Source organism: Strix aluco, chromosome 9 (genome assembly GCF_031877795.1).
Source record: "Strix aluco isolate bStrAlu1 chromosome 9, bStrAlu1.hap1, whole genome shotgun sequence".
In the NCBI taxonomy this organism is placed as follows: Eukaryota; Metazoa; Chordata; class Aves; order Strigiformes; family Strigidae; genus Strix; species Strix aluco.
In genome coordinates, this window is record NC_133939.1 from 31248427 (window position 1) to 31260203 (window position 11777).

At 48.5% G+C, this 11777-nt stretch overlaps 1 protein-coding gene across 1 annotated transcript; it reads left to right on the forward strand.

The window, feature by feature from the left end:
* Positions 1 to 695: 695 nt before the first annotated feature.
* IGSF10 (immunoglobulin superfamily member 10) lies at positions 696 to 11337 on the forward strand. Its single transcript, XM_074833276.1, has 4 exons — positions 696 to 1897; positions 2611 to 6978; positions 7640 to 8540; positions 8938 to 11337. The coding sequence occupies exons 1-4, from the start codon at positions 1516 to 1518 to the stop codon at positions 10844 to 10846; spliced, it is 7560 nt and encodes a 2519-aa protein (XP_074689377.1). The 5' UTR covers positions 696 to 1515; the 3' UTR covers positions 10847 to 11337.
* Positions 11338 to 11777: the final 440 nt, after the last annotated feature.

An 11777-nucleotide genomic window follows, 5' to 3' on the forward strand; every position in this document is an offset into this window, starting at 1 on the left:
GTACTGCATCTGTGGTGGGAAACTTGGCTTTAGTTCATGTGTTAGTAAATACTTCTTTTTGGAGGATCGTTTTCCATCCAGATTTCCTTTTCCCATCAGTATAGTCCTGTCCCTTTCTATCCTTTCTTAAAAAGAGGCTTTAAAAAAAACTACAGTTCCTTGGTTTTATAATTTAATATATATTTGTGGACTTTTAAAATGTAGTATTTGATGCCTGTTTTGTTCTTCAGTTGAAATATTACCTATTTATAGAATATTATCTGTATGTATGTATATTGGAAAAATTAGTAACTGGGCAGTGTCATACAGGGATTCTGGAGCTATTGCAGTATCTCACTGGACTGTGTAGATACTCATATGTGAAGAAGTGCTTACGGGACTATTTAGGAACAACCATCCCCAACTAATTCGATGTACAGGTAGCACTTATCCACCAGTTACATTTCAATCTAGAGCTGTTGTTAACTGCTGTAGAGAAGTAAGAGTGTTGTAGCTGTGATGAACTAAGAACATGAGAGGCCTGAACTGTTCAGACAGAAACGCCAGTATTGGCTCAGTGGCTGGTTTTAGAGGATTAGGGGGCGGGAGGGAGAGGCAGAAACCAGCCAAGCTTTGGAGCACACAGATCCTCAGGTTTCAGAAACCCTCATAAAGGGTAGTTCTGGGCCTGAAAGCTTCCTCCTTAACTCCTTGCAGCTCACTTCATAAAAGCAGCTTCTCCTCCCTTACCAACAAGCAAGATGACAATTACAGATAGTTTTAATGGGATTACATTTGGCAAATAAAATAAACTTGCATGTTACTGTGATTTTGTACTTTTTTTTCTCATTAATTTTCAAAATACAGAATTCCTGACTGTTAACAGTATCATTGTAACAGGAAAAGTAGCAACAAAAAGGGTGTCTTGGGTACCATATTTAATACTTCAGCAATATGCCAGATTTGTTCATCTTGTAGTTACGAATTTGACTTTTAACCTATCGGCAACAAAATGGCACCTGAGAGTTGAGGTTTGGCAAGTACACAGCTCGCATGGCACAGATCCTGAAACTGGGAGCACCCTTAGCAGTCCCGCTGGGTAAACATCAAACAGAAGAGCCTGCTGCATGCATTTTTATAGTCGTAACAACACTGGCTGGAACAAAAATCGCTACCACCGTTTCTGGTCAAATTCTGCTTACCCTCTTCATAAGTGTGGTTTAATTGGGATTTTTTTTGAATGAGAAGTACGCATTGCTTTATTTTTTTGTCACTGCTTTTTGTAAATGTGACTGCAGAAGTGTCACCCTGATGGGCTGCTGGAACAAGAAAGCATCCTTCTAGTCCTGCAGTTAACATTGCATTTAAAAGTAATTCCTCCTAATAAGTTTTTTTCCAATCACTTACATTACTGGTCTGGTGGAGTACTTTCACTTCACAGAGTAACCATCAATCAAATTTTGTTAGGAGGCTTATAACAATATAACATGGGTTAATACTATATGCTTGTTTCTTTTTCATCAATAGGTCTTAAAAATGAGCTATAACAAGGTCAGAGTACTTCAGCAGGATGTTTTTTATGGTCTAAAGAGCCTGGTACGGTTGCATATGGACCACAATAAAATTGAATTTGTAAATCCCAACGTTTTCTACGGACTCACATCACTGAGGTTGGTCCACTTGGAAGGAAATTTACTTAAGCAGCTTCATCCAGATACTTTTGTCACCTTGTGCTATAGCCAAATATTTAAAATATCCTTCATGAAGCACGTATATTTGTCTGACAACATGTTGACTTCACTACCGCAAGAAATGTTCTCCTACTTGTCTGAGCTAGAGAGCATTTACCTTCATGGAAACCCGTGGTCCTGTGACTGCAGTCTGCAGTGGTTTGCAGAATGGGCAAAAGAGAGACCAGGTGAGCCGAAGGCTTCGCTTACGCTTTCTAACCGTGTTATAGCATCTTATTCTTTTTGATGAAGGTAGTTGTCCTTTATTTATTTATTTATTCTCCCAGGAAAGCCTGGAAGACAGGATTTTTGTAGGTGCACGTAATCAGGATAAACAGATCGACACCATTCTGATCCCAGATTGACTGAACCTCATGGTCTTACCCCATTCCCAAGCGCAGCTTTCCTGAACAGAACGTTTTCCTTGGCCAGGCCAAAGCTTCTGTGCACCAGGAGAAACCACTGGGAATAAGGAAGCTAATTCCTGTGCAACTAGCAAGAGCAAAGGCTACATTGTACTCGATTCTGCAAAAAAGGAATAAGGAACAGGACTGCAGGACCTTCCCTGTTGCTGCCCCGAGCAGAGGTTGCACTCCCAGCGCAGTGTTGCCCCCGCACCCTTTGGGATGAAGCGCTGGCCACGGGCCACAGCAGAGCCTCCCCCCACGGCGTAAAACCGTGGGGACGGGGGGCGCGGCTGGAGCTGTGGCAGCAACGGGCCTCCAGCAGTTGCATCAGAGAAAAGTCAGAGGTTTTCTGAGGTTACTTTAGGTTTGATAGGTTACTTTAAGATAAACTTGGTTAATATTTTGTTCAAGAGGACAACTTGCTGGTAGCTATATGTCTTTTTTAATACTAAAACTTGTATCACAAAAGCTTACTGCATTTTTCTTCCCTTCAGATGTTACAAAGTGCAAAAAAGACAGAAGTTCCGGTACTCAGCAATGCCCAGTTTGTGACAGCCCCAAAAACCATAAAGGGAAAAGCCTGGTGGATATCCCTTCTGCATCTTTAGCCTGCACCAAGCCAGCCATACAGGACTCCCTGAAATTTAAAAACCTCACAGTGCCGGATGATGGGGATTTCAGTTCCGTTTCTCCCAAGGACTTCATAGCTCCTATAGGATCCATGGTTCTGAACATGACTGACCAAGCAGGCAGTCGAGGTAACTTGGTCTGCAACATCCAAAAACCTAAAGAAATGTCTCCCATCTCATTTGACAGAGAGGGCAACAGTACAGTACTCAAAACATCGTTCTCGGCATTTCTCGTGTGTGGCATCGAGTATGAACATATTCAGCAGCTATGGAGCATCCTGGCACTGTACAGTAATTCTCCCTTAAAACTGGAAAGGAATGTCCCAGTGACTAGCGTGCCTTTTATTAGCTACAAATATAAACAAATCTTCTCTGATCAAGACGAACTTTTTACCGATATAGAGACTGACCTGAGAGCCGACCCGTCTTGGTTCATGCAGAGCAAAGTGGCACTGCAGCTCGACAGGACAGCGACCACTCTGAACACGCTGCACATCCAGTACTTCACGGACGTGCGGATTGTTTTGCCCAGCGCTGACAAAAAACAGGTGAGAAATAACTGGACCATCATCTCCAGGGACAACAAAACACAAACGGAGCACACTGTTCTAGTCGGGGGGACCGTAGAACTAGAGTGCCAAGCAGCTGGAGAACCAGCTCCTGCCATCGAGTGGATATTGGCTGACGGGAGCAAAGTTCGGGCTCCTTACATCAGTGAGGATGGAAGAATCACAGTGCTGGGAACTGGGACGCTCACGTTACGGACGGCCGACACTTTTGACACTGGGCTTTATCACTGCATAGGCACGAGCTACAACGATGCGGATGCTCTCACATTTAGAATTACTGTGCTCGACCCTTTCGTGGAACACAACAGCGTAAACGGAGCCCAACTTTCTGCGTCTGTCGGCAGCACACTCGACCTCCCCTGCACAGCCAGTGCCATTCCAGATGCTGCTGTCAGCTGGGTGCTACCTGAGCATACAATTCTTCACCATTCTGTAAGAAACAAACATATTTTTGACAACGGTACCTTGAGAATACAAGGGGTAACAGAGCGAGACAGCGGCTACTTTAGATGTGTTGCAGCCAACCAGTATGGTGTTGATCTTCTGGTTTTCCACGTGTTAGTCAGAAAGGACAAAACCACCCTAAAGAAAAAGCACGTCACTGGGGGAGAATGGGACGAGGGCGATGGCTCTGGCAACGCAGTGCTGGCCTCTGCTACAGCACAGGAACATCCTCCAGCTACTCAAGCCACCCTGACAGCGAAGCGGGAATCTGCTGCCTCGGCCTCCGGAGATCGGGTGGCAGAGAGTGCACGTAAAGGGAACAGCTACGGGAGGATGACTTACAGGCACTACAGGGACAAAACACGCCGGCGGTTTAGGGGACACCAGAGACAGTTTGTTTCCTCAGCCAGGAGAGTTGATCCACAGCGCTGGGCAGCCTTTCTGGAAAAAACAAAGAGGAACTCGACATTGGTAGAAAAACAAGGAAAAGTTGCATCGAAACCGCCTGTTCAAGTCCGTAAGTTCTCAGAAGTACCTGGGGATGAGGAGGAGACATCTGGTGATCTTGTATCTTGTGTAGAGGAAGAATTCATGATACCAGTAACAGAGACGGCCGCTCCGGGGAGAGCAATGGAGAGGCTGGTAACTGCAGGGCCCGAGGTGACCACGAGCAACACTCCTGCCAGGAAATCCTCGCTCCTGGTTGCAGAGGCAGTAACTCCCCTTCCCTCTCCCTCTTCACAGTCTGTGTCTTCTGACAGCAGCAGGCCACAAACATCCCTAAAACCTACAACTGCAAACTCCCAGGAAGGACCTGATTTAAGTCACATATCAGCAAATGGTATAAAACAATCAACTGCATCAAATGGAGCAAGTAGAACATCTACACTCTTCCCTGCTGGGCTAAGCTTGGTATATGCCAGGGAAAGTCATAACCAGCATTTAAAACCTATATCTACAACACCCACAACAGATGTTACAGACACCAGTGGGTCTGTAACTTCCCAAAACACAGTGGAGAAGCTGAATGTTTTCACCAAGTCTACTGATAATATTTCCACCAAAACAGATCACCAGGTACCTGTCGTGACAGTCAGTGAACCAAGTCCTGAACTTGGTCACGTTTATTCTCATAATACTCAGAAGCGAGTAACTCCTAAGCCGCCGTTGGCCTCGGCTGTTGTTCCTCATCAGCAAATTCAGATTATTCAGGACGCTACAACTCATACACCCCAGGCCCAGCAGCAATATGGGAGACGAAGGAAAATTTCTGGTAGGAGACGAATTGTTAGACCAGGATATATTGCAAGTATGAAAGAGCACAGATACAACTTTGGGAGGCCAGGATCTGCCAGAGGAAGTACGGCTGCAGCTCCAGATGTTCAACCGAATATGAAAGATGTATCAAATTTACCAACTTTAAATAATTTAAGCAGCTCCATCAACCCATTTAGACCAGAAGCGCCTCTGTCCTCCCCATCTACCATGAATGTGCTGCCGGAACACCCAGTGGGTACTTACCAAAACACAGCATTGCTTGGGGAGGAGGAGAATGAACCTGGTGACAGGCAAAAAGCTACTATGACAGTCTGGCCTTTCTTTACAAAGGGCACCCAGGACACTGCTCAGTGGGAATTGGAGAGCGGTGCTCCATTTCAGACAAATGCTGGTAGAGTCCAACCTTTCAGCACCACGCTGCCAATGATGGCAATCCACACAGCTCACGCTGCTACAGGAATTACACATTCCATAAGCACGGAGATAGCTTCTGCCCCCGAATCAGTCTCACCCAGCATTAAGCCTCGAACCTCACCCAAAAATTCCCAAAGAGGAGAAATGACTTGGGAACGTCTCTCTGGAAATGGTGCTCAAAAAGAGGTTCTGAAGAAGCTACCAAAACAACAGACAGAGACACTTCCATCAACAGAAGTATCGACCGTGCTTCCTAAAACTACAGCAGCATTATCTATGTCCACAGGGTCTCCTTTGCACTTTCTGCCTCTTTCAACAGGTGGGAATCACAGCAGCGGTTCCTTGTCTTTAAACAAACTCGTTCATTATGGCAACGGTGACTCAGAAGAACATCTCCCCACTGCAAAACCGCGTTCATCCTCTAATCCTGCAGCTAGTGCAACCAAAGGAAGGGATGTGACAAGTCCGAAGCCAACAGTTGCACCTATTATTGCTCCTCAAAGTGACACCAAAATCACCAAAAGTAAAATATTCAGAGTGGGAAGAAAGAGAGGTCAGAGGAGGAGGCGGCCGCCTAAAATGTCTACACCAAGTGTGACTGCAGGGCACAGCGCTGCTGTGGTTCCGCTGGTGAATACAGCCCCGCCTGTGGTGACAACAGTCAGATCGTTGACTGCAGCGGTGAGTCCCATGCCCGCAAAATCTCCCTCAGAGAGCTCGAGCATGGCCTTGGGGACAGTGCTGTGGCTCCTCAGCACGCCCGCGGCACCAGGGCAGGCTGCCGCAGCCACATGGCCACCCACCACCCCACTCGCCCGGAGGCACATCCCGGCAGCCACGTGGCCACCCGACAGGCGCATCGCCCAGAGCCCCGCTGTGCCGGTCCGAGCCCCGCCGCGGCTTCCAGGGCCTCCCAACGCCACCAGCACTTGGCCTGCTGCAGCCTGTGCCACGCTGGGACCTGCTCGGCAGAGCAAAGCCACCATGACAGCAGGTGAAAAGAAAACGGAACAGGGAATTATCCAAGAGCACCGTGTGGCACAGCCCACGTTCCCAGCAAGAGCAGGGTCAAGTACTCTGGCCACAGGCGCTCCCAGCGCTCGGCCTGCCGCCCCGCTCCCGGCCCCCACGGCGGTTGTGCCGCCCACGGGCGCTGCCCGCAGCACCTCACCTCCAGCCCCACTCTGGCAGGAGCCGCCTGTCCTGGGCAGCGAGCGGGGCAGCACCTCGGCCATCAGTACATGGGCCCGACCAAAGTCGTCCCAGGACGTGACTCCGTCTGCTGCTCGGGGAGGGAGGGACAAGGACAGCGCTGCCGGAGGCTGGTCTGAACCGAGACGAGCTCAAGGAGCTACCACTGCTAATCCTATCGCCTTGGACTCCTTAAGCAGAAATAATTTTGCAAAGCCCAGAATAATTGGAGGAAAATTAGCTGCTTTTACCGTGCTGGCTAATTCAGATGCTTTTATCCCTTGTGAAGCTACTGGTAACCCCCGTCCAACAATACAGTGGACCAAGGTATCGCCAGGTAAGCTTGATAAACCTCTACAATTTACCTTCCATTATAATCTTGTAACCTGGCAGAGGTTTTGTGTGCTGAACTCAAGTATGGCTTCATTTAGCAGTACTGTGAGATACCAGTGGAAAGATGAACTTGGAAACAGTGAAAAAGAAAGATATCCCAGCACTCTTGCTGGAGTGTCTTACTCCTAATTATGAAACAGTTCTTTAGGGGAATAAAAAGAAATCTGTGATCTATATTTAACTATAATTCTGTGCTTATTGTGAGAAGATTTCAATAGTTACTGTATGTTACCTGCTGTTTCAGAACAGTGAGACAAGTGAAAAGAAAAATCTGTCTGTGGTAACAAACCATCAAATCAAGTTAAAGCTATGCCAAAATATTTTTGAATCTGCAAAGCCTAGTCACAACTATGCCAAAGTCCTTTGGGGTATGCAGAGCCCCATCTGTTTGGTCCAAACTCTGTCTCTACTGAGGACTACGTTTTGGTTTTGCTTTAAAGCTTTGTCACTGGATATGCAAAATACTATTATTTCTCTTTCTGAACACTAGTGTCTTGGTTACTTGGGCAAAGCACACAGGGCTAGGGAAAGTGTTTTCAGGGACTGAGCAGAAAGGAAGAGGAGAGGTTCTGACATGCTGCACTGTCGTGCCCTTGCTTCCGCAGGGACAGACGCTCTGGAAGGCCGAGGGGAGGGCAGGTGGAGGGTGTTTGCCAACGGCACGCTCGCCATCGCCCGGACGGGCCTGGAGGACCGTGGGCAGTACCTGTGCACCGCCGCCAACCCACACGGCGCAGCCCAGCTCCTTGTCACCCTGTCGGTAGTGGCCTACCCGCCCCGCATCGCCGGCGGGAGGTGGCGGCTCCTCACCGCGCACTCCGGGAAGCCCGTGGCGGTGACCTGCAGAGCCGAGGGCAGGCCTCCTCCCACCATCGCCTGGGTTCTGGCAAACAAAACACACGTCTCCGACTCTTCCACAGGGAATAACGACGTTCGTGTGGAACCTGACGGCACTTTAATTATCAAGGAAGCCACTGTTTATGACAGGGGCCTCTACACATGCATGGCTAAAAACCCAGCGGGCACCGACACGCTGGTTGTAAAGCTGCAGGTCGTTGCAGCGCCGCCTGCTATTCTGGAAGAGAAGAGAGAACGTGTCGAAGGAACGATGGGGGAAAATCTGAAACTCCCTTGCACCGTGACAGGGAATCCTCGGCCCGCTGTCCACTGGGTGCTCTTTGATGGTACGGTGGTGAAACCTCTGCAGTTTGTAAACGGCAAGCTGTTCCTGTTTGCCAACGGCACCCTCCACCTCAGCACCGTCGCCCCCGCCGACAGCGGGAATTACGAGTGCATAGCCACGAGCTCAACTGGCTCGGACCGGAGGGTGGTGACCCTCGTGGTGGAACGCAGAGATACGCTTCCAAAAATAGCCACCGCCTCGCAGGAGATGACTCAGTTGAATTTTGGGGATAAGTTGCTTCTGAACTGCACAGCAACAGGGGAGCCAAAGCCCAGGATCATCTGGAGGTTACCCTCCAAGGCAGTGGTCGACCAGTGGCACAGGTAGGAGTCTTGGTTTTTTCCCCACTTCTCTCAAACGCTGTTTTCTCTGATGCTTGTGTAAGAGACTATTACACATCACAGAAACACTACGCTGTGAAGGAGACTCACTTTTAAATGTTTAGCAGTGGTGGAACATCTGTGATGATAGTGTGTTCTTATACGTCAAATAACAGATCCCATCAGTTGTCACAAGTGGGTGGGGTCTTACCAAAATGGTCACAAGTTATATTTGAATTAAGAAAAATGATGTTAATCACGCACTGGCTGAATTTTGTCATTTTATAGGAGGAGAAGTTAGTTATAAGAGGTGTGCAAAGTAGGACTCAGGAGGAAGAGGTTGCTGTAGTCTCCAGCTCTTTGTTCCATAATTCTTTTCCTCTTTCTCCCCCCGCAACAGAATGGGAAGTCGAATCCACGTCCACCCCAACGGGTCCTTGGTTATCGGGGCAGTCACTGAAAAGGATGCAGGTGACTATTTGTGTGTCGCCAGAAACACAATCGGAGACGATCTGATACTGATGAAAGTCAGCGTCACCATGAAACCAGCCAAGATTGACCAGAAACAGTATCTCAAGAAACTGGTGCCATATGGGAAGGATTTCAGAGTGGACTGCAAGGCCTCCGGGTCACCCACCCCAGAAATATCCTGGAGCCTGCCCGACGGGACGGTGATCAACAATGCAATGCTGGCAGATGACAGCGGACGCAGGTCTCGCAGGTACGTCCTCTTTGACAACGGGACTCTGTACCTCAACAAAGCCGGAGTAACGGAGGAAGGAGATTATACCTGCTACGCTCAGAACACGCTGGGCAGGGATGAAATGACGATACACGTCACGGTCGTCATGGCAGCCCCTCAGATAAAGCACAACTACAAGACACACATGCAGGTGAAAGCTGGAGACGCGGTGTTACTGGACTGTGAGGCCGTTGGAGAACCCAAGCCAAAAATATTCTGGTTGTTACCTTCCAGTGACATGATCTCCTCATCAACAGCCAGATACCTCCTGCACGTCAACGGGTCTCTGTCAGTCAGTCGAGTCAAGCTGTTAGATGCCGGGGAGTATATGTGTGTTGCTCGGAATCCTGGAGGGGATGATACAAAGTTGTACAAACTGGATGTTGTTGCTAAACCACCCATCATAAACGGTTTATACATGAACAAAACAATCATGACAGTGACAGCAGTCAGGCATTCAAAGAAACAAATTGACTGTAGGGCAGAAGGGATGCCCCCCCCCCAGATTATGTGGATCATGCCTGATAATATTTTCCTAACAGCTCCATATTACGGGAGCAGGATTGTAGTACACAAAAACGGGACGCTTGAGATTCGGAACATAAGGCCTTCCGACACAGCCGAGTTCATCTGTGTGGCCCGTAACGATGGGGGTGAGAGTATGTTGGTGGTGCAGCTGGAGGTAGTGGAAATGCTGCGGCGACCGACGTTTAAAAATCCATTCAATGAAAAAATAATAGCAAAACCGGGGAAAGCTACCACACTGAACTGCTCTGTGGACGGAAACCCTCCACCGGACATCAGCTGGATGCTGCCCAATGGCACGTGGTTCTCCGGCAGCATCAAGACCTCCCAGTTTCTCACAGGAAGCCACGGTACCCTCACCATCTCCAGCCCCGACACAGCCAAAGCAGGGAGGTATCGCTGCGCTGCCAAGAATAAAGTCGGCTACATCGAGAAGCTGCTCATCGTGGAGGTTGGCCAGAAGCCCAACATTCTCACTCGCCCAGCAGGGCCAGTGAAGGGCATCAGCGGGGAGTCGCTGTCGCTTCACTGCCTGTCTGAAGGGAGTCCCAGGCCAAGGACAGCGTGGACGCTGCCGGGCGGCTCCGTGCTGGAGCGGCCGCAGCTCAGCAGGAAGCACGTGCTGCTGGAGAACGGCACGCTGGTCATACGGGACGCCTCTGTCCACGACAGGGGCGACTACGTCTGCAGGGCCCACAACGACGCCGGAGAGTCCTCCGTAACCGTTCCTGTCGTCATCGTAGCCTACGCCCCGAGGATCACCATCAGGCCGCCGCAGGCCATCCACACCATGCCCGGCGCGGCGGTTCAGCTCCACTGTGCGGCACTGGGAATACCCAAACCAGAGATTTCCTGGGAACTACCTGACCGCTCCGTGCTCTCTATGGATAACCTAGGCCGAGCATCGGGCAGCCAACTGCTTCACCCCTCGGGGACGTTACTCATCCAGAATCCCCAGCCCTCAGACTCCGGCGCGTACAAGTGCATGGTGAAGAACCACCTCGGCAGCGACTTCACGGTTACGTACGTTCACATCATCTGAAGTAAGAAACGCAGCATGAAGGATCGTCCACAAAGTTGGCAGCTGGACCGAGCTCAGTCACGGAGTGAGGTTAATCAAAGGCAGCCACAGGCTAAATACACCCCCAGCAGTCAGTCTGCAGTGGCTGTGCAAAAAGGAGAGGAGGGACCTGGGGGAGATGAGGTCCAGCATTATTACCTGGCATTGGTTCCTTCAGTGATTATACAGACAAATTAATTTAACAGACTGAAGGCACATTTGCTCTGCCAGCAAACATTGAATATCAAATAAGATTACCTTTTGGAAATGTACCTAGAGATCTTCAGTAGAGGACAGACTTCTTCAATGTGGAATATAGTCCACCCCATGTGACTGTCATGAGCGTGGATCACATAAACCAAGAGTATCTGAGAACCAAAGAGCAGATTTTATTACGATGCAAACTACCGTCTCAATACATTTGAATATTTAGTATGTTTTCTAATAAATATTCAATGGTGAAACAAATAGTGAAGTATTTTTAATAATACAGCTGTTTCACACAGTCTTTGCAGAACTTTGGGATGATACGTACAGAACAGCTTTGTTCTTGTTTTTAAACAAGAGAGTAAGCTCTGTTTAGTGCTATTCACAATAAGTACAGACCGTGTGTAGCTTGGTATAATTTTCCTATGGTCACAAAAGTGTTTTTTAAAAATTTCTCACTAGAAAACAATTGCATCAATTTGTGTATATATTTAGAATTCTGGTTTCTCAATTCAGTGGACAGGTCTAAGAAGCAACCTTCAGTAGTGAGGGAAAAATACCTTCACGATGGTAGGAGATGGTTACCAACACGTTTTACACTAATGAATCACGGACTGGACTGGTCAAATAAATCTTTAAAATAGATTAAGCCAGTAACTAAAGCTCAGAGTTTCTTACTTTCTCCTAAAGAGAGAGATTAGTGTCA

Bases quoted from the DNA above. Each gene is read 5' to 3' on its own strand.
- IGSF10 (XM_074833276.1), top strand. From the start codon at position 1,516: ATGAGCTATAACAAGGTCAGAGTACTTCAGCAGGATGTTTTTTATGGT. The intron at 6,979-7,639 runs GTAAGCTTGATA...TTGCTTCCGCAG, and splicing joins GTGGACCAAGGTATCGCCAG to GGACAGACGCTCTGGAAGGC. The intron at 8,541-8,937 runs GTAGGAGTCTTG...CCCCCGCAACAG, and splicing joins GTGGTCGACCAGTGGCACAG to AATGGGAAGTCGAATCCACG.